This window comes from Equus quagga, chromosome 13 (assembly GCF_021613505.1).
Source record: "Equus quagga isolate Etosha38 chromosome 13, UCLA_HA_Equagga_1.0, whole genome shotgun sequence".
Lineage (NCBI taxonomy): Eukaryota > Metazoa > Chordata > Mammalia > Perissodactyla > Equidae > Equus > Equus quagga.
Window position 1 is genome coordinate 99,375,368 of NC_060279.1, and position 22,913 is coordinate 99,398,280.

The 22,913-nt window shown below is 42.3% G+C and overlaps 1 protein-coding gene and 1 long non-coding RNA gene across 2 annotated transcripts in view; both read left to right on the top strand.

Moving 5' to 3' along the window:
- Positions 1–22,913, top strand: part of LOC124250390 (uncharacterized) — a 91,755-nt gene that overhangs the window by 49,401 nt on the left and 19,441 nt on the right. The window contains 5 exon segments of the mRNA XM_046682187.1: positions 8,645–8,746; positions 9,021–9,611; positions 15,486–15,646; positions 15,740–16,038; positions 16,454–16,542. Of these exon segments, the coding sequence (XP_046538143.1) occupies positions 8,645–8,746; positions 9,021–9,611; positions 15,486–15,646; positions 15,740–16,038; positions 16,454–16,542 (1,242 nt within the window).
- Positions 9,283–13,442, top strand: LOC124249872 (uncharacterized). Its single transcript, XR_006891480.1, has 5 exons — positions 9,283–9,506; positions 10,117–10,178; positions 12,111–12,281; positions 12,949–13,000; positions 13,219–13,442. It is a non-coding gene; the product is annotated as an uncharacterized LOC124249872 (long non-coding RNA).

A 22,913-nucleotide genomic window follows, 5' to 3' on the forward strand; every position in this document is an offset into this window, starting at 1 on the left:
CTGCATTGGTTGCAGTCCATAAGTTTTGATGTGTTGTGTTTTTATTTTCGTTCACCTCAAAGTATTTTCTAAATTCTATTGTGATTTTTCCTTTGATCCACTGGTTGTTTAAGAGTGTAAATTTAATTTCAATGTAGTTGTGAATATTCAGATTTCCTTCTGCTATTGATTTCTAATTTCAATCCATTTTGGTCAGTGAAGATACTTTGTATGGTTTTAATGTTTATAAATTTATTGAGACTTATTTTGTGGTCTAATTTATGTTCTATCCTGAAGAATATTCCATGTACACTTAAGATTGTTTATTCTAATGCTGTTGGATGGAGTGTTTTATATATGTCTTTTAGGTCTACTTGGTTTATAGTGTTGTTTGAGTCTTCTGTTTCCTTGTTGATCTTCTATCTAGTTGTGTATCCATTAATGAATGTGGAATATCGAAATCTCCAGCTAGTATTGTTGAACAGTCTATTTCTCCTTTCAATCCTGTCAGTGTTTGCTCCATATATGTTGGGGCTCTGTTGTTAGCTGCTTATGTGTTTATAATTGTTATATCTCCTGATAGATTGACACTTTAATTAATATATAACGTCCTCTTTTGTCTCTTGTAACCTTTTCTGACTTCAGGTTTATTTTGTCTGATATTATAGCCATCCCAGGGCTCTCTATTAATTACATAAAATGTCTTTTCCATGCTTTGACTTTGAAACTCTTTGTGTCTTTGGATCTAAAGTGAGTCTCTTGTAAACAGCAAATAGGTAAATCATTTTAAAAAATCCATTCTGCCAATCTCTGCCTTTTAATTAGAGAGTTTAATCCATTTACATTTAAATAATTCCTGATAAGAAAGGACTCCTGCCATTTGGCTATTTGGTTTTTATATTATACATGTTTTGTTCCTCAAATTCCTCCATTTTTGCCTTCTTTTATTTTTGAATTTTGTAGTGTACCATTCTGATTCCCTTCTCATTTCTCTTTCTGTATATTTTTTATTTTCTTAGTTGTTATGCTGGGGATTTCAGTTGACATCTTAAACTTATATCAGTCTAGTTTGAATTAATACCAACTTTGCCTCCATAGTATAGAAAAACTCTGCTTCTTTACAGCTCTGCCCCTCTTTTTGTTGTTATTGTCACAAATTACATCTTTATACATGTGTCCATCAACATAGACTTATAATTATTGTTTAAATTCATATATGAATTAAGACAAGTTATAGACCCAAAAGATACTAATACTGACTTTTATATTTACCTATGTAGTTACCTTTGCTGGTATTCTTTATTTCTTCATGTGGATTCAAGTTATTGTCTAGTGTCGTTTCATTTCTGCCTCAAGGACTCCCTTGAGCATTTCCTAAAGGGCAGACCAATAGTGATGAGCGTTCTCAGTTTTTGTTCATCTGGAAATGTCTTAATTTCTCCTTTTTTTCTAATGGGTAGTTTTACTGGATATAGAAATCTTGTTAACAGTTTTGATTTTTCTTTTTCAGCACTTTGAATATGTCATCCCACTGCCTCTGGCCTTCATGGTCTTTAATGAGAAATCAGCTATTAATCTTGTTAATGATTCCTTGTACATAATGAGTGGCTTCTCTCTTGCTGCTTTAAATATTCTCTCTTTATCTTTGGCTTTCAACAACTTGATTATAATGTATATTGGTGTCAATCTCTTTCAGTTTATTCCACTTGGAGTTTTTTAGATGTATAGATTCATGTTTTTAATCAAATTTGGAAAGTTTGTGTCCAGTTTTTTAAAATATTCCTTCTTCCCCTTCCCTACCCAGTTTGGGACTACCATTTTGTGTATGTTTGTATGCTTGAAAGTGCCCCACAGGTCTCTTAGGCTCTATTCATTTTTCTTTCTTTTCCTTTCTGCTCCTCAGACTGGATAATTTCATTGCACGTATCTTCAAGTTTCCCAGTTGTTTCTTCTGCCTGTTCAAATCTGTTGTGTCCTCTAGTGAATTTTTTATTTCAATTATTGTACTTTTCTGATCCAAAATTTCTATTTGGTTCCTTTTTTATAAATTATTTTCCTTTATTGATATTTTCTATTTGGTGAGGCATTGTTCTCATGGTTTCCTTTAGCTCTTTGAGCATATGTAAAATAATTTATTTAAAATTGTTGTCTATTCAGTCCAATGTCTGAGCTTCTTCAGGGATAGTTTCTATTAATTTCTTTTTTTCCCCTGTGTATGAACCATACTTTCTTGTTTCTTTGCATGCCTTGTAATGTTTTGTTGAAAACCAGACATCTTTAATATTACAATATGGCAACTCTGGAAATCATCTTTGCTCCCTTTCCTAGAGTTTGTTTTTGCTGCTTGTAATAGTTCTTGGTATTAATTTGTTTAGTGACTGTTCTGAACTAATCTTGTAAGGTCTATATTCTTCATGATGCATAGTCACAGAAGTCTCTGTTCCATTGGTTTGTCGTGAGCTAGTGATTTGACCAAGATTTCTTTTGCCTGGAACTAAAAATAACCCCCTAGTCTTTGCAGATGTACTGTGTGTGTGTGTGTGTGGTGGCACACCTTCAACACTTAGGCATTTTGTAGGTAAGCCTTAGCCTTCACTTCCTGCTTGCACAGAGCCCGAAGGTCAGTCAGAGGTGAGGCTTTGGAACCTTATCTACTAAAAACTCATAAAGATATAAATAAAGGGTATTTATTGAAGCCTTAGCTTTGGTGACAAAAGTACTTCAACATCTTAAATCATTTATGTGTATATCTATATATATCTCGTTTCATATTATCCTATCATTATATCCTATCATATAAAGGAGGATACTTTAACTCTTAAGAGGAATGAGTTTGCTTTTTATCTACGGTCCTGAAGTGCTGTCTATGGTAAATTGTTATATGAAAAAAGTAAAATGGTTTAAATAAAATAATGAAAACATATGTTTTTTATATGTTTGCAAATACTTATATAAATCCTGGAGAACACTGTGGAAAGATGTTCATTTCTTGTTAACACTGGAACTGGGTCAGACGGTGGAACTGGAGGGAGAATACTGACTTTTCCATATGTAATTAAATAGATGGAGAAAGAAAACTCATAAAACGACTGAAGGATAGAGAACAAGAAAGCACAATTTTTAAAAAGAGTCCAAAAGTAGCCATATATCATAGTGACTAAACTTGTGGACTTGGAACCCAGTCTTTATGGGTACAAATCCTTTCCACTTGCTGTGTTACATTGGGCAAAGACTTCTAGTGCCTTTTCTGGTCTTATTTTCTACATTTGAAAAATGTGAATAATTTTACCTATATCTTTTTTCAGGATGAAATGGTATATAATCCATTGTTTATAACAAATAGATTTTATCTATGTAAAATACTGCACAAGGCCTGGACACAATAATTACTCAAATTGATTTTACTATGGGTTTTACTGTCACTATTATTACTGATTCAGTAGAAGAATGTGTTGAGTTGTTGGATGGAAAGTCAAAGACACTAAGATTGAAAAAGAAATTTTCAGCTACATGCTGTTTATGAGAGATAACTAAAACAGATTATGGGTTCAAAATACAGGGATTTTTGAAAAAGATATCATAGGAAAATGTTAAAAAAGATTCAAGTATGGCAATATTAATATCAGACATACAGAAAGCAAGGAATAATATTCAATAGGACAAAAAGGGACTAAAGTTCTATACCACTAGATGAGAAAAATACTAAACGAGTGGAAGAAAAGGCAGGAAAGAAAAGGACAAGAAAGGAAAATAAATGGGATCCTTGAATATGAAGGGAGCAGTGAGTTTAAGTCATAAGCATACAAATATGTTCAGCATAAATATCCTAGTAGGAGAAAACCGCTTAGTATTGTATCATGTTAAGTTTTTGGTTTGGGTAATTGTATTATGGTTATGTAGGATGTTAACATTTAGGGGAAGATGTTAACATGCAGAAACATTCAGGGTAGGTTGTAGTTAAAAAGTTAAGCACTGATAGAACCAAGGAATGGGACTAATAAAGCAAACAGGGCAGAACGTTAGAATGAGTCCAATCACTCTGCTCAGAGAGATGTGAGACATTATTACTTCTTTAAAAATAATCAAAATAATTTGGAAATTAAAAATGAAATCACTGAAATAAAAACAGTATAATAAACAAGCTGAATGGAAGAATGAATAGTTTAAGATGGACATGTTGAACAGGAAGACAGATCCGAGGAATGTGCCAGGATGCAGTACAAATGGCAAGTATGAAATAACACATGAAGGTCATGGAGGATTCTGAAGGTCTGTTGTGTTCTTATCTCACAGAAATTCTAGAAGGAAAGAGCAGCCAGCAAGAAAGGGGGCGGGGCGGGGTGGGGGCACATAGAAGCCTATTCCCTGCAGCTGTAGACTGGGAGTCCACAGGTCCAAGGGGCCACAAATGATCCTGAGTGTCACGTGTTGGCAGCTGGGGTAGAAATAGACACGCTCACAGGTGGCTGCTGGGAAAGAACATTTGTCCAGACAGCCTCACAGTGCCCACTAATGGCTGAAAATCACAGACTCTTCAGGGAGCAATCCCAACCTGGAGCAATAGTCACATGTCACATAAATGAATGAAGGTAAACATTTTTAAAATGCTCATTATACTGTGGCAATGCAAATGAAACAGTGAAAATAATTTAAATATCCACCAGCATGAGAATGAGTAAATAACCATGGTTCCTTTTTACTATGAAACAATATGCAGTTTAAAAGAAAAACAGAAATATTTCTATGTACCAAAATGGAAAAATTCCCAAGAGATAATGTTAACTAAGCAAACCAAGTACAAAACAATATACATAATTTATGTAAGCAAAACCAAACTACCTATTTATACATATGTTTTATACTCTTAAAATGAGTAAGATCAATGCTAAAAAATCTACACACCAGTAACAATCACTTAGAAAATGTAATACATAATTACAATATAAACCATTATAAAAATAAATAAAACCTTAGAATAAAGCCTCAGAATAGATCTAGCAAGAATTGTGGAAGAGCTATATAAATAAAAGAATAAAATTTTACTGAAGGACATAAAAGACCTGAATTTAAGGAAACGGATACCATAACTCTGGAGGGGTAGAGTTAGTGTGAAGATGTCGGTTCTTTCTAAAATAATCTATAAATTCTAGGCCATCTCAATCAGAATCCCAGCATCATTTCTTTAATAGAATTTGCCTAGCTCATTCTAATATTCATTTGGAAAATGAAGTGGGCCAGAAGAGTCAGAAAAGTTTTGGGAGATAATTGCATATTGGAAGGACTTGCCATACCAGCAGTCAGATATTCCACAAAGCTTCAGCGTGGTGCTGGGACAGTAACAGACAAGCTTAGAAGACGGTGGGAAGTGAGGACCCTTCAGCAACTGGTGTTAGGACAACTGTTTATCCACCTAGGAAAAAACAGTTACGTCTATACTTCACACTGTACCCCAAAATAAACGCCAAGAGAAATTTAAAAGACAAAACCATAATAGAATTAGGAGAAAGTAAAGACGTTTTTGTTTTAGTGGAAGGATGAGAATACCTTTGCATATAAGAAAATCCAGAAACCATAAAGGAAGAGACTGACAAATGTAACTGCAAAAACTGAATATTTTAAAAGTCCAAAGACACCATGCCCTCCACCCAGGATGTGTACAGATTGAACCCCCGGGGCCAATTTCACTCCAGTCCAGGGGAGAAGAGACTGGGGACCACCATCCACTCAGACCCCTGCAGGGAGAAGGTGCACCTCGTAGAGATTGGGAAACCTGAGCAGGCAAAGGTTTGCTGCCAGGAATGATACTACCTGACGTTGCCACATCTCCCAGTTACACAGAGAAACTGTCCGAGAAAGAATGTGATCAGGGACCTGAAAGGCCCTTGGTTCCCGTAGCAACATCTCAGTGTCCTGAGACGTACAGGCTTCCTTCCCAGGGCCTTTTGTCGTTGGGAGGGCCCGCCCCTGCCGGTCACTCACAGGCCCGCGGCCCAGCCTCCCAGGCCTCGGATAGCTCCTTTGTTGTTGGGAGGGCCAGCTCTTGTCAGTCGCTTACGCCCAGCGGTACCTCCCGTCAGGCCTCCCATTGGCCCCTGCTGTGCTTAGGGAGGCTTTTCTTCAAGCCTTTGTCGATCCAGCCCGAGGAGCCCTTGTCTGTCAATTACAGTCCTTTCCCCGTCCTCTTGTCACTCAAAGCCACCGCCTACATGCATGCACCGCACGGACAAATCAACACAACTGCCCAGATCAGAACCGCGCCAAGAGCCATAATCTGCGTCGCTCGCGTCAGGTGGCTCGGGCCAGACCAAAACTTCCTAAAGGCTGCATGTGTCTGACGTCTCTAAGAGCTGAAAAAAACATCGCCAGCCCCACTCTTCACGTCCTTGAGAAGGGGCGCCCCTCCGGCCCGGACCCGTTGAGGGAATTGGTACACTTGGCCGGACCCCAAATACAAAGTGGCAAGTGCCTAATATCACACAGTCATTGACCCCACAGAATCTCCACCACTGACACGCACATCCTGATTGATGACCCCACAGGTCCTGCCTTCACAGGTAGACTTCTCATTGATTCCACAGACATCCCATCACTGACACCGCAGATTCTCCCATCCCTGACTCCCATCTCTCACTCCACAGACCTATTAATAAGGGGACACATTCGTAGGAGACTGTGTGGATGGTTTTACACATCCATTTAATGTACGTGTGTGCTGAAGAACCGGCTTAGGTAGATTTTAACACCTTGGTAGCCAATGCAATTTCTCTGCCTTTTCTTTTTCTTTTTTATTACTGTGATAGCATCTTTCAAGACCTCATCCCAGTAAGTATGGATTACAGTTTATTTATGCCTGTCCCGTACTGAATCTTTGTCATACATGTTTATTTTTAATCATAGAAGTCACAATTCTTATAATTCAGGGACATTAAAGACTCATAAGAATGACTGGGTTTTTATCTGTTCTTGGCTTCTGCAGATCATAAAGGTCTTTTATTTGTATCAGATCACTAAATATATATTTTGTTTCCGGAAACATTCTGATGAAAATCTTAGGAGTAAAATGCTTTGGGAACTAATGGCAAAACTCCAGTGAGATGTTGTTTCAGAAATTATGGTAGAATAAAATGGGTTTAGAGCATCTGAAATGACAGGAACTAAATCTTGATTTCTTGGTCAATTGCAAAAATGTGGACTTTTGAGGAAATATTACATAAAAATACACACAGACATTGTTATTTCTTTTATTTAACAGTTTTGTTGAGATATAATTCACATACCATACAATTCACCCATTGAAAGTGTAAAATTAAATGGTTTTTAATATATTCAGAGTCGTGCAAACATCACCACAGTCAATTTCAGAACGTTTTCATTACTCTTAAAGAAATCCCATATCCTTTAGCAGTCACCCTTCTATTTGCCCCCAACTCCCCCTCCCCTGCAACCACTAATCTTTCTGTCTCTATCTATTGGTCTACTCTGGACATTTCATATAAATGAAATCACATGATATGTGGTCTTTTGTGACTGGCTTCTTTTACTAATGAAATCATTAGCATAATGTTTCCAAGGTTTATTCATGTTATAGCATGTATCAATACTTCATTCCTTTTTATTGCTGTGTAGTATCCAATTATATGGATAAACCACGTTTTACTTATCTGTGCTCTGCTGATGAGCATTGGGTTGTTTCCACTTTGGAGCTATTATGAATGCAAAGAACATTCATGTACAAGTTTCTGTGTAGACATATGGTTTCATTTCTCTTGAGTATTTACCTGAGTGGGATTGCTGAGCCACTATGTCTCTCTCTCTTTTTTTTTTTTCTGGGAAAGATTCGCCCTGAGCTAACATCTGTTGCCAATCTTACTCTTTTTATGCAAGCGGCTGCCACAGCATGACTACTGACAGACCAGTGGTGTGCTTCTGTGCTGGGGAGCCGAACCTGGGCCCCTGAAGCAGAACCCACCGAACTGTAACGGCTAAGCCATGACTTCTTGAGGCACCCATTTTCTGGGGCGAGCAGTTTGATTTCGGCACCTTAGAAGGCACTGAGGTGGATAAACTGGGATGTGGGTCTGTCAGTCCCTAGTGCTGGCAGGGGATGTGACCTGCATTTAATCTTACATATGTGGAGGGGGCACTGTACATACAATAAACCTAAGGGGGTTTACTGATGGATTTTGAAATTCTGCCTAATATTGTAAAGAAGACAGAAATGTTTGGATTCAAATACAGGAAAAATATATTCGGGTTAAAATTCTCAGTTTTCATCAGTTTGTAATGTGGGGTTCTATAGTGAACAATGGCAAGACTTTTATGCATATTTTCTGCATGATACCGTTCTTGTATTTGGGGAACAGTTGCGGAGTGGAAGGATGTGGCTCTGAACTCTATGAACTCACTGAAGGGGCCCGTGGGTCCCTGGGGAACCCAACAAAAAAATGCAAGAGGGCCATAGAAATTTTGAAACGAAAATTTTAAAATGTTCCCTTCAGAGAGAATTCCAGATCCCCACACAAAATAGAGTTTGCTGAAATTAAACCAGTGGGTCGCGGTTGCCTGTAAGCCTAGCGCTGCTCTTGGAACTGAGGCAGACGGTGCAACGTTGAAATACCTGCAAACCCTGCGACTTCACTGACAAGTCACTTGAATTAAACCCAAGGCCCTGCTGCCTGCCCGCTCTGTGCTCCGATTGCTGGTTAGAAACGTGCCGCTCGCCCCCGAGCGCGGTTTTGCAAAGAAGGGCGGGCCCTCCACCGAAAGCGTATGTTTGAATTCAAGCATTAATGTCTCCCCTGTCCATTTCCTTTATTTTATTATTTATGATTAGCTCATTGATAATGAGACCGGCTGTGTGGAAAGTCGGGTCTCGGTGTAGACAAGGTCGTAACACATGGACAAGGCCGGAAGGTCTCCAAGGCCCGGTGCAAATCTCCGAGATGCAGCCAACCGCGCGAAAAGCGACTGCAAGGTCCGACGCGAGCGCGCAGCCGTTCTCGCGCCGCAACCCGCAAAACCCAATTTATTATTGTTTGTAGGCGGGTCGGCCGCAAACGCTTCTTATTGGCCAATGTGAGAAACGGCCCCCTCCCTTACGCACCTATTGGCTAAGAGCTCTGTCCATATTTGAGGATCGTCCTTCTTCCCTTCCCCCTCTGCGTTGCCTGGAAACGGAGTCCTGCCTATCAACAGCTGCTCGTGTTTCCCATTGGCCACCTTCTCCGGAAGCCCGCCCCCAAACGAAGCCTCCGGCGAACCGCGGGCGGGTAGAGGCGGTCCCGGCAGCGAGTGCTCGGCGTCGCTCCGCAGCTTGGTATTGTCCCGGCGAGAGTCCTCCAGGACCGTTGGGTGCGGTTGGCACCTCGGCCCTCGAGACGGCGGGAACCGGGACTCGGGCTCTGAACCCGAGTGGTGACCGAGGAGCCGGGCCCGGCTCTCCCGGTTGCACGCGGCTGGGTGGACGCCCGCGCGGGGCTCAAGCACGCGGGTTCCCGACTCCGACCCGCGGGGGGTCGGTACTGAAGGTCAAAACCGGGACTTTTCAGCCTATCCAGGCAAAACGCCCTTTTATTTTTCCGCAGATGTATTTTACAGAACGCCCTGCGAGAGGCGTTGACCGACGGGTTCAGGTTTATGAAATAAAATAAATTACTGGTTTAGGCTGTGTTAATAATAGTATTGAGCCTCAAGCTTTTTAAAATCCCTTTCTTGCCCACCTGTATTATTTAGTGGAATGTCTGAGATAAGGACAGTCGGTTACAGTGGCTTTGGAATTTTTTTTCGTTGTTAAGACCAATTTTTAGTCTTGATTCTAACAACTTCTCATGCTTCGTAAAATGTTGAGAAATTGCTGTGAAAGGCGCAGCAAGTTACTTTGAATTTTTTTTTTCTTTTAAAGGAAAGTAAGTTCTTGATTTTGATATCTTAATATTGGTTATAATTCCCCAATTCCTTTAAAATCTTATGTTTTGGCAGTTATATAGAAAGTGGCTTTTGTGAAAGGAACAGCCAGGTAAAGAGGTTTTGGGATTTTGTTTGAAAAAATATAATCCTTGTTTTGACTCTTTTAATAATGGTAATAACTACCTTCCCAGCGCCTTTAAAATGTTAATTGGTGGATCTCTATTTTCACAGGATTTATTTCATAGGTTTGGATGAGAGACCTCATGTGGGCTTCAGGTCCTCATCTTCATGAGGTGAGGAGATTTGGGGGTTTATAAAGCAACCCCCACACTCTTCATGGCCTTTTCCTTAATTCTCAGCATCCCTGTACTCCTGACATTGTACCTAAAATTAAACTAAGTTTTTGTTATGTGAGAGCCGTGGTAATATCCAGCATTAACCACTAATGTTTCCTCCTGATGTTTCTCCACACCTTCATACTGAATCCTTTACTCGTTGGTGTCCCCTTTTCTGGGTGTCTGGAAACCATGACTGGATATCTCTCTGACGTCCCTGCTGAGCTATCATTCTTTTCTTTCCTCTCTCTTGTCCGAACTTGAGTTAGTGAGTGTCAGCTGCTTCATGACCAGCCTTGACGCCGCTGACTCCCTCTAACTCATAGGTTCTTACTCCCAGCTCCATGGGCTATGAGTTCTTACTAACCTTCAGTTCCATGAGCCACCTTTTAGGAGTCCATGAGAAATTCCCATCTAAATTTTCATTTTTCTCTCACTGAAATGGAGTGTTTCCTTCCATCCTGAACGTAGGACCCCCAGGGATGGGGCTTTGATAGCAGTGGAGTCCAGAGCAGTTTTTATGTCATATTACAGCATCTCCAAATAGGCACTGTATTTGTCATTGCTTCCCAATGACAGTTCTTAATGATGGCCTGCCACTCGATATTGTTACTAATGTGTTAAAGTGACTGTTTTAGGAACTATTACTGCATAAGAAATTAAGCAAAATTTTGCGGCTCAAGCAACCATTTTGTTATGCTCATGGATTCCGTAGGGTCAGGAATTCAGACAGGGCACAAACGTGGCCAGCTTATCTCTGTTCCACAATGCCTGTGGCCTCTGGAGGGAAACTCAACAGCTAGAGGCTGGAACCGTGTGAAGGCTCATTCCCTCGTGCCTGGTGCCTCAGTTGGGATGTGTGGAAGCCTGGACTCAGCTGCGCCCGTCCGGCAGGGTGCCTGCACGTGCCTTCTCCATATGGCCTTGGCTTCCCAGAGCATGGCAGTCTCAGGGTAGTCGGACTTACCTGGCACAGGGCTCCAAAGGGAAGTGTTGCAGTGATCAAGGGGGAAGCTGCTTCAGCCTTGTAAGTTACCTACTGTCCCTTAGACTGTACTCTACTCTTGGTTACAAACAACAAGTCCACTCAGGATGAAGGGGACAGAACATAGACTCCACCTCTCAGTGGGAGGAGTGTCCAGCAATGTGCAGCCTTTTTTTTTAAACTGCTACAGTGACACATCTATTTATCAAAAATTTTTAGAAATATTGGGATGGCTGCATTTCTGTGTCATTTGAAATCCCATGCCTTTGTTTCATGTATTTTATAGCAATATTCTGAGACGGGTTCAAGGACTCTCAGGTGTAAGAAGGGTCTGGAACATAGCACGGGCTCAGGCCCCCTCCCGAGATTTGAGGTGCCCAGATTCTGCTCTGGTTTATTGGTCAGGGCAGGACTTTCTCATTTGTCTTGGACTCAGCAGTGTTTTAGAAATTGGTCTTTTTTTTGGTCTGATTTCCTTCTGTTTGTGCTTATCGTTTTCTCACCTCAGCAGAGGTTAGGAGCGTCTTTCCCAGCCCTTTTCTTCTGTCTTGGATGTATCTGAAGGCAAGTTTCCTTGTAAGTCAGACTTTGGACTCATTTTGCTGGTTTTGCAAGTGGCATTTTCATCCTTCTGTATGTTGCATTTTCTCTGACCGTTCTTCAGTTTAGAAGTGTGCTTACTTTCTTGAGTTTTCATTTTCTTCTATCATGTCTAGCTCACAGAGGAAATACCAACCAAAAAGAATAACTTGAGGGACGTGGAGAGAGACTTTCTTTGCACGTATTACTATGTGAGGTTGATTTTTTGTCACTGAGCATCAGGCACAGGCCTGGGAGGCCAACAGCCTCATTCAAATCCCAGATCCAGCCTTTGTTTACCAGCTGTCTGACCTTGAACCCACCAGGGAACTTCTCTGTGCCTCTGATTCGTCGTGGGGAAAATGGTGGTATCCAGAGTGGCTGGCTGCCAGCTCACATTGATGACTCCGGGGCAGTGCCTGGCCTTCATCTGGTCCTTGCTGCTCCAGCCTTTGCCCTGTTAATTGAAGGAATGCTGCCATAACCACTTCCTGGAGGTATAGCTGGCATTTACTCCCCTAACAGTTTACAGAGAAGCCCTTTTATGTTTTCAGTCTCTTCCTCTGCTTTCTGTCCTTCCTGACCCACCTCACTCAGCGTGGTGTGATCTTAATTGTGTGCGTTTGCACAGGTGTAATTTTGGATTACATGTCTCCTCAAAGCCTGATTGCCCCCCCCCCCCCCCCTCTACCAGGATGTGCAGTTTTCTCAGAACCCACTCCCAGCCCAGCCCAACTGCAGCTTTATTGTGTAAACATTTCATGGTGGGCATCCCTTCCTGACTGTGTGTGACAGTAAACTATCTTGGGTTACTGTGCTACACGTGTGTCACCTCCTGGTGTGCCGCCACACTGGGGAAGCTCAGTGCTTCTCCATGCACAGCATACTGATTTTAGTTGAGACATCCAGTCTATATGGCACCTGCTGGTTTGTGTGTGACCCGATGTCATGGTGATAATAGAGATAATGACCCTAACTGTTTAAAATCCTTCACCTTGTGGCTAGGTAACTGGGAGATGGTATGTGTATTATAGCCTGTGTGTTAGTCTTAGTCACCTGTGATGGTTTTGTTAATTTTTACATAAACAATTGAGAACGTTTTAATAACTAGAGAAAATAGGGAAACCACTAATCACTCTGAAATCCTCCCATTTCTTGGTCTAGAATTGGGACTGGACCCCCAGCAGCGAGGAGCCTTGAAGGCTGGAGAGAAAGAGTAAACAATCCCTTTCAGCTTCTCCGTTGTCTTTCTCCCCAGTTTCTTCCCCTTTATTTTGTTCACTTCGTTTTAAGGGGTTATAATTGGCTTCTTCAGACCCCAGGATAGAAAATGACCCATCTGAAGACCTCAGGCTCCAGCCATTTCACAAGAGCTATCTGGTTTTGTTTGTATGTTTGTTTTATGATTTATGTTTGTTTGATTTATGATGCCAGGTTTCCATCATGGATCTCTCCTGAGGGAATATTCCAGATTTCCTGAGTCGTTTCCAGGTCGAGGTCCTGTATGCCTCTTCTGTTCTCAGGACCAGTTCCTGTCAGAGTGGGAAGACCTGATCTTGGATATTTGGTTTTGATCCTTTGTGAAAAGCTGTAAAGACAATTTTCCACCCCTAGCTGTAAAGAACTCTTGGTGGGAAATTATAATTCCTTTAGGGAGATTAAAATCTCATTTGGATTACCCTAAATCCGAGTTTTGGTTGTTAGAATTTTCTTTAATGTTCATGAGAAAGTATCTTATATTTCCCATGAAGATTCATTCTCCTTAGCAGTGAATTTTGAACTTTGTTTTCTTAAATGTCCAAATTAGATTTTCCCAAGTTTTCTCTCTCTTACTGATTTCTCACTTAGCATCAGAGGTAACTTTTAATCAAAAAGGGCATAGCAGAGAGATGACAGTGGAGGGCACCTTCAACACCATTGTGGAGATGAGGTTCCTGCTCCAAAAAGAAACATTCTCACAATCTCAGCTTATTCATGGGGAGCTTCAATTCTTTTACAGTTGGTACTTTTATGGGGTGGGCTGGGGTGGGGGAGGTGGAGCGGTGGGACTCTCTCCTTAGCAGCCATTTTTATTTTTTTTAGGTATGCTTTTTTTCGGTGAGGAAGATTGGCTCTGAGGCTAACATCTGTTGCCAATCTTCCTCTTTTTTTTCTCCCCAAAACCCCAGTACATAGTTGTACATCCTAGTTGTAAGTCATTCTAGTTCTTCTATGTGGGACGCCACCACAGCATGGCCTGATGAGTGGTGTGTAGGTCCTCGATCCAAACCTGTGAACCCTGGGCCACCAAAGCAGAGCACGCAAACTTAATTACTCGGTCAAGGGGCCAGCCCCAGCAGCCAGTTTTGATGTTGGGTATTTATGTATCATTTGCTCCTTAGTATTTCTCATTTCTACTATGATTTGTTCTGTGAGCCGTCAGTGATTTAACAGTATCGCTTAAAAATTTTTATAAAACTAAGTAGTTTTGTATGTCAGCCCTGCACCTACTCGTGTCACCCATGCCCCCCTCCTGCTCTGTGTAGATGGGGGCGTGTTTACACTTTAATCTCTCCTGTGTCCCCCACTGTCAGCAACTGAAGGTACGAAGGTACTCACCAGGGGTGTCTGTCACTTCCCTCCCTCCACCTCTACTGTGGTCCCCAAGTTCCTACCTCCCTAGAGACTCTTCTTTCCAGAGTGGTGCTTTTCAATAGAAATATAATGTGAGATACATATGAAATGTTAAATTTTCTAGTAGCCACTTTAGAGAAATTAAAAAGAAACAGCTGAGGGGCCAGTTCCATGGCTGAGTGGTTAAGCTTGCGTGCTCTGCTTCGGCAGCCCAGGGTTTCACTGGCTCGGATCCTGGGCGTGGACATGGCACTGCTCATCAGGCCATGCTGAGGCAGCGTCCCACATAGCACAACCAGAGGCACTCACAACTAGAATATACAACTATGTACTGGGGGGCTTTGGGGAGAAGAAGGAGGAAAACAAAAATTGGCAACAGTTGTTAGGTGCCACTCTTTAGAGGAAAAAAAAGAAACAGGTGAAATAATCTTAATAATATAGTTAACCCAATATATCCAAAATATTTCAACATTTAATCAACATAAAAGTTATTAATGAGTTAATTGGCATTCTTTTTTTCATACTGTGTCTTCAAAATCTAGAATGTGTTTTCTACTTACGGCGTATCTCCATTTGGCCTTGCTGTATCTCAAATGCTCAGGGCCACATGTGATGGGTGGCTGCCTTCCAGGACAGCACAGCTCTAGAGAATGATTTTAGGTACACACTCCATCTCTCTTGATGCCCCCTTTATTCTCATCGACCCCCACACCCTTGGAGTCTGACTACTGCCTCCCTCTCTCCTCTCTTTCCATTAGTCATGTTCTTTTTCTAACATGAAGAATCATTTCCAATTTCTTGACATTCTGACCTGATTTCTTCTGTCTTACATTCCTTTAAGGGCCACAGTTTTCTTCTAAACCCCTTTTCAGCCTTTTCGCATGAGGTGACAATTCTTTTTGTCTTGGTCGGGCATTTATTCGCAGTCACCACCTAATGATTATTTTCTTTCACCCATTAGTTGTGACACTTCCCATTTTTTTCACGTTATCTGTCTTGATGGATCTCCAAATTAATTTTAGAGTTAGCGAAACTAGAAAGCATAAATTTAGAGGTGTATATAGCACCCCTTATGTTTCTGCCGGGAGCCGAGCCCACAGCCGCCGGTCCCGACCCTGGTTGCTGCTCGGGAAGGACCCACGGGGCGGAGATCTGGCATCCGCGCCGCCCGAGGTTGGCGCGCACGGTCTGGCCTCCTGCCGCTGCAACACCGGCTGGGCGCCAGGACCACATTTCCCAGAATCCTCGGGTGTGTCTGCGGCGCTCTCGGTGTCCACAGACCTCAGTAGCCTTCGGAGGAGAAGCTTGTGAACCTCGCGGTCTGGGCATCTTCACCATGAACTCCTAAACTTGCTTGTATGAGAGGCGCAAAGTCACCCTGCCTCGGCGAGGCCAACTCACCCACCTCCCCTCTACCTCCAAAACTACATTCTCCAGAGGCCTCTGCGGCCACTTCCGTCCTCCTTCACGCTCGCCCCTCAGCGTGTGGCGTTGTCGTACAGGAGCACTTCCGCTCGGTGGGTCCCGCCCGTAAGGCTGGTTGGCGGCTGCGTGAGCCTGCCCGTCTGGGTCCTTTTAATGCTTCTGCGCTTGGTTCCCCCGGCTTCAGCCTCAGGATTGGCAGCGTGCGCCCAGCGTTCCGTGAGTGCCCTGTAGTCGTAGCCTCATCCAGTTAGCACATCGCTCTGCTCGTCCCAGTTTTACTCACGGGTACGCAGGCTGAGAGGCGGAGCTGCCTCTGAACTCGCGGGCGCTCTCCTGTAGGCACCGCCAGGCCATTTGCCTTTCATTCCAGCCCGCAGAGTTAGAGACAGACCCTAAGTCAGCTGCTGGGGAGCATGGGCTTCACTCTCTGCCCGGAGCTTGGGCCTGAGCTGGAGGATGCTCGATCACCGTGCGTCCTTTTTTTTCAGGGCCTGGGTGGGAATTGGGTTGTGCTGGTGGTTTCTGTGACCCTCCCAGCCTCCAGTTATGGGGCTCTGGAGCACACCCCGCTTTAACTCGTGGGGAGAGGGTTTCCACATAGGCGCTTTCTCATTTCTCTTCACGTCCCCAGATCTGTCTTCTGAGACTTTGCCCTTCTCCAGGGAGAGCACTCAGGAGACCGGGAAAATGGCCACGGGGCTCCTGAAAGCCAAAAAAGAGGTGAGGATTTCCTGTAAATTCCATCTTGGCTGTCAACAGGATGGATCCATTCCCTTTTCTTGCTCTGGAGGCTGCCTTGTTGGTATTGGGCAAAGTCCACTCCTGGTCCTGGAGGGGCGGCTCATCTTACAAGGAGTCCTTCCTCAGCATTCCTGTCTGCTCTATCCATGCCACAGTCATCCACGAAGTAAATTGTGAACATCATACATGAAGCAGTTTAAATAAAAATACAGGGACGTCCATGCTTAATTGTCCAGTGATAAGGATGAAGGGCAGGAACAGCAGAGATGCCTGAAGTGGTTGGGAAGGGCTTCCAGGAGAAGTAGGGCTGTCTGAGCTGCCCCTGAGGGTTTGGTAAGTTGGAGAGTTGGCAGAACACATACCAGTGAGAAGAGGGCAGGAGGTGTGGTGAGTCTTAGAAGCTGGGCCGTTGGGCACACTGCCCTTGCCACAGTGTGGGAGGATTTTAGTGGCCATTAGACTTACATGAGGTTGATTTTTAAATATGTACAGGTGAAGATACAGACTAGTTGTCCACACATGGAACAGAGAGGAGTTTGATATGGTTTGACCTTAATTTTACACTTGAGAGCATTTTCAGCGTTTGGCAATGGGGAGCTTTCTCCCAAAATTACAGATTTCCTCCTTCTCTGAAAATAAGTCTGCAGTGTGCTCTGGTGTCAGGGAATTTGAGCTGAAAGTGTCTTCATCATTTGGACAAGTCCTGCAGAGTCTGTTTTGCTGCATTTGCTACAGTATCCTCCATACTGAGATTGAAACCATTGACCAGCTAACATTTTCCCTGCCTCTTCAATATTTATTACCTACCTGGCCCCTGAAGGATTTTCATTTCCCACCTCTGATTCTGGGTGGCCAGACTGTGGAGTGTAGGCTTTGTCTTTGAGTAAGCTGAGTTTTAGAGGATGTTGAGAAGGGATTTGACATAAGGAAATCAATGAAATGGGCGTATAGGGACTTAAGGGGAAACTTTCTAACCCCTGAGAATGGCGATTATGGTGACCTTCACTTAGTTGAATGCAATTAACATTTATTGAGCACCAACACACAGTCAATAGGTTGGTTTACGGTCACTTTTGATATGGGTTAACTTGGTTATTTCAGATCTGCCTTGACTGTCCTTATCAACAAATCAGAGTAGAATTTAGACAGAAAAAGAGATCTTGATTTATTCTTAAATCCTGGTCTCCCGTGATGGAGATTTATAATTTCCTGGATGTTATCAGAACTGTGAGGGTTGTGTGTTTCTCATTTGTAAAATAGTTCATTCATTTGAAACTACCAAGAATGCATAAGAAATCCAATTCAGGACGTTTCCCAAGGTAACATTGAATCTTTTGAGTGTACTTTTTTCACTGCTCATACTGCTAATAGGGAAGCATTCTGATTTTCTGAGAAAAGCTAGAAGTTTGTGTCAGCTGACTTTTCCTGCCCCTAATACTTTTCGGAAAAATTGATCAAAGGGCACAAGCATTTGAATGGATAAGTTGTTTAAAATGAGACCTCTGTGCCTCGAGGAGTAACTGGCACACATGAAATGTTTGGTGCATGAAGGAACCACAACGTTAAATAAATTAATTTGAAGGAACTAAGTAACAAAGGAGTTTCTGTTGTTTGTTTTGGTGTGTTTTTTGGGGCATAAAATTAACCACGTATTTCAGCGGGTTTGAGTAGAATTTCCAGGTACTCTCATATGTATGACATCTGAATTATACAAAACGATCTAGGCAAATAGACAGTAGGACATTAGGTATCACTGGCAAGGACCTTTGCCTGCGAGGAGAAATTAGAATTTGTGACAAATGAGATGGATTAGCACATGATGTTACTAACGTTAAGCATTTTTTCATAGATCCTGCTGAACAGATTTGCTGAATGTCTGCCGTGTGCAGAACACAATAGACTACAGTCAGTGATGTGTAAAGCACGGCCTGCACACTTCTGAGTCTTCCGTTTTATTTTGGGATTCCTTTATCACTGGGATTTGATTTCATTTATACACATACACACACACCCCCCCTACCTACATGCATTTTGACAAACCTTAATGATAAAATCATAGTTACTAAATCATAGTTACTAAATCATGTTACTAAAGCTAGTGACAGTGTATCTTCTGAGACCCATTTTTGTAGATGAAGGAACAGCCAACACTCATCCCACCAGAAGTAATTTCTGTAACAGTCCATTGAATGGATTAAATATTTCCCGAACGTTTAACTTGTTCCCAACATTTAACTGTTGTAAAATAATGCTTCTGTGATCAACTTTGTGCAAGAAATTCTTTTATAGATTTGTTTTTATTCTTCAAACAAAAATATGACATGCTAAATAGCAATGACCGTTTACCTGCTGGAGCTTTGAACCCTGCCTGTTCTCAAACATTTAATCCTATCAGTTATTTCTTCCTTTTCTGAGACTCCCTTTTTCCCTCACGATGTCTTTGCTTTACACTGTGCAGGTTTTTTGTTTTTGTTTTTATTGTTACATTGTGCAGTTGTACATTCCCAAGGCAGACCTGCCAGTGCAAATCTTTTTCTTCTCTCGTGAATGTTCACAATAGTGTCTTGGTTTGTTTTCACATGTTGACATGGTCCTTTGCTACCCATTGTATGTTTCTGTAATCCTCATTTTCCCCAAACATTATGGTAACATCACTTTTCTGTTCAGAAGATTTTAGTGGCTCATGACAGTGTGTTAGATATTTAGGACAGTCCTCATTCCAAATGTGTTGTCCTGGTGTCTGACATCATGTCCTGATTATTCATTCAGAAAGTATATTTATTGCAACCACATCAGAGTCATCTCATATACACCTTTGACTTAGATAAATTGCCTTTCTAGGCACTCAGCTGGAAAAAGGGAGAAAAATAACTATTCTGGTTGTTCGCATGAATCTGTCTTCTTTCCCATCTAATGGCTTCATGCCCGTAAGTGAGAAATGGGAGGAATGAATCTATTGCTCTCTAAATCTATCTTAGGAGTTTCTGACTGCATGAGCAACTTATCAAGTCAAGGGTGATATTATTGCAAAGCATTTTTCATGTAACATGACTTCTTTATCAGTGTATCAGTTAGGCTTTGCTGCATAATAAAGCACCCCAAAATTTATTGACTTAAGGCAAAATCACTTATTAGCACACAGTTTGGTAGGTCAGCATTTAGAGCTGGGCACAGATGGGTGTTTTGTGGGGTTCACCTGGCCTTGCTCATGTTGCTGCAGTCAGCTGACAGTTTGACTGGAGCTAGATGACCATCCGTCCATGACTTTACCAAGCTGCTTGACTAGGGTACTTTAGTTCTTCTTGGTTCTTTTCCATGTGGGCTTGGGCTTGATCAAATGATAGTCTTGGGTTTCTCTATACAGCAAGAGAGGACAACCCCATCGAACAAACACTTTTTAAGCCCCAACTTGTGTCATGTTTGTTAGTGTCCCTTTGACCAAAGCAAGTCTCATGGCCAAGTCCAGAGTTGTTGTAGAAGGGGATAACACAAGGGTATTGATACAGGGACACAGGATTCATTGGGGTTCATTACTGTAACCACCCTCTGATCCCAGTGATTCATATCCTTCCCATGTGCAAGATAAACTCACCCCTCCCCCAGGATCCCCAAAAGTTTCATCACAGACTCAAAGCCCAGTATCTTATGTATATCAGTCTGGATGTGGCTAAGGCTTCTTCAGTGAAACTCCTTTAAGTCGGAAACCTGTATACTGAAAAGACAAGTCATTGTTTCCCTCTACCCCCAGCCACCCACCTAATATGCGGTGGTGAGACGGGGACAGGAAAACTGCAATAGACAGACCCATTCAAAAAGGGGAGGAATTGGAGACGACACATAGGAGGCCTCTTCAGTTTGAAATGTCTCTAGCCCTTTTAGTCAAGTTGATAAAATTTCTTTAAAAACTCTTTGGGTTTCCCATGTATCGGATTATAAGACCACTCTATTAAACAAAAATTATAACCACAGTTCTTTTCCAGATAGGCCTCTCAGCTTTGGTCAGGGTGTCAGTGCTGTGAGATAATACCTGTAAGAATCTTGAATCCCTTTTGTCTAGTTTAGAGTCTCCTAGACATCAGCTTAAACTTTCAGAGGTCCTAAAGTTTGGGTCTTTCAGCCAAACTTGATCTTTACCCTGAGGCCATTTCTTATTTTGAGACTTCTGCTGGCTGGAGAGACTGGAGATATAAAACAGTTTTATTTTCCAACCCAGCAAGTCCTGGCTTGTCTGTATTTCCTCTAAATTAGGCTTGCAAACGCCGGAGTTGCTTCTTTAGCTCTTCTCTTTCTATACGTTATCATATTTAGTTAGAAGCATCTGTCTGAAACTTTTAACAGGCTTTCCAGAGATCTCTTTAGCCAGATCTGAAAGTTCACTACATATTTTTCTATTTTCCAAATTAGTGCAGGTGGTAGTTTTGCTAATACATAGCATGTGTTGTCTTTTTTAAGCTGCCAGAGTGGTTTCCTCACTGCTTTTCTGGCTTCTGCTAACAGTTTGTTTACTGCTTTTCCAACCTCTGCTAACAGTTTCCTAGATGCTTTCCCAGCCTCTGTGCATGTCCTGTTCCCAAAGCTAATGCCACATGTTATGGGTGTATGTTATGACAGCACTTTATTTCTGTGTACCAATTTAGTGGCTTAAATCACGTATTGGTTCATAGTCATGTGGGTCAGCGATTCATCTTGGCACAGCTGAATGGTTCTGTTGATTTACCTGGGCTTACTCATGTGGCTGTAGTCAGCTGGCTGCTCAGCTGGAGCTGGATGATCTCACCTGTCTGGTGGTTGAGAGGCTGGTTAGCTGAGGTACCTTGTTTCTTGGTTCTCTGTGTGGCCTCTTCAGCAGGCAAGCTCAGTTTGTTTACATGGTGGCCTCAAGGTTTCCGCACAGAAAGAAAGCCAGCCAGCCCCAAACCCAAATGCCTTTTAAACCTCTGCATCATGTTTGCTAATGTCCCATAAGATAAAGGATGTCGTGTGGTCAAGCCTAGAGATAGTTTAGGAGGAGAACTCATAAAGGGTAGAAACAGGGAGGCATGGTTCACTGGGGGCCATCACTTATAACAATCCACCAGTCAATTAGGATGCTCTGGGCTGCAAGCAGCAGGAAACTCCATTTAGACTGTTCTAAACACTAAGTAACTTAGCTCACATGAAAGGAAGTCCAGAGCCAGGACGCGCTTTGGGGTTGGTCCTCTACCGTCATAAGCGTGTCAACGACTGGGGCTCTTAGATTCCTCCACTCGACTCTGCTCTTCACAGTGTCAGCCTCACCCAGGCTGGTTCCCCTCAGAGGCGTAGGATGTTTACCAATAGCAACTTTGTTTAATTCTCAGAACAACCCCAAAAGGTAAGTACTATTATAATATCCATTTTATGGAAAATTGAGACAGAGATGTTAAGTTATTGATGCAGAGTCATGGGAGGAGGGCTGTCATTTGAACAGTTTGTCTCCAGAGTGTGCTTTAGCCACTGAGTAGTTCTCAGACTTTACTGTGACTCAGAATCACCTGGAAGGCTTGTTAAAACAGCTTGCTTTGCCCCACCCCCAGAATTTCTGATTCATTGGTTCTAGGATGGGGCCTGGGAATTTGTATTTCAAACAAGTTCCCAAGAGATCTGGTGTTATGGGTTCAGGGACCACACTGAAAGCCAGTGCACTAGGCTATGCTGCTGCTTTTGGGTAACCTGTGCCTGTGTTTATGAGCATCAGGAAAAGTATTGGCTTCCCATTATTCCATCTTAAAAATGAAGAAGTCTTTTGCTGGAATCCTACGGCAGGCTTCTTGTGGCTTCTGGTTAGCGTCAGCGGTAGATCCATTCTTCAGCCGGCAGGGGCATGGGTTATTTGTACGTCAGTCAGGCCTCCCTTTGACTTGACTTTAGTTCCCCACGCCGTGTTGCTCCCCAGTGGAGAAGTTTGGAATGGATCACGGTGAGTCATCCATTTAGTGTTTACCCTACCACCTACATGCATGGTTCTCATACAAAGACACCATTAATTTTTCCAGGGCTGCAGGAATACCAGTTGTGTTAAACTTGTTGAAATAACGTAGGATGGTCTCTAATGTAGCTTCTTTGTCGGGGGTTTTCAAGGGGATGTGTGTGTGTGTGTGTGCGCGCACACACACACCCGCGCGCATTCATTCTGAGAAGGGTTGTAAAATCTAATCACCACAGGGACTAGGCAAATACCTGAATGAGTGAATAGTCTTTCCTCTTCAATATTTAGCTATGAACAGTTTCAAACCTATAGAAAAAATACAAAGACTTGTATGTTGATACTCACATATCTGCCTTCTACCTAGATTCAACAATGGATGTTTTGCTACATGTGCTTTCTACCA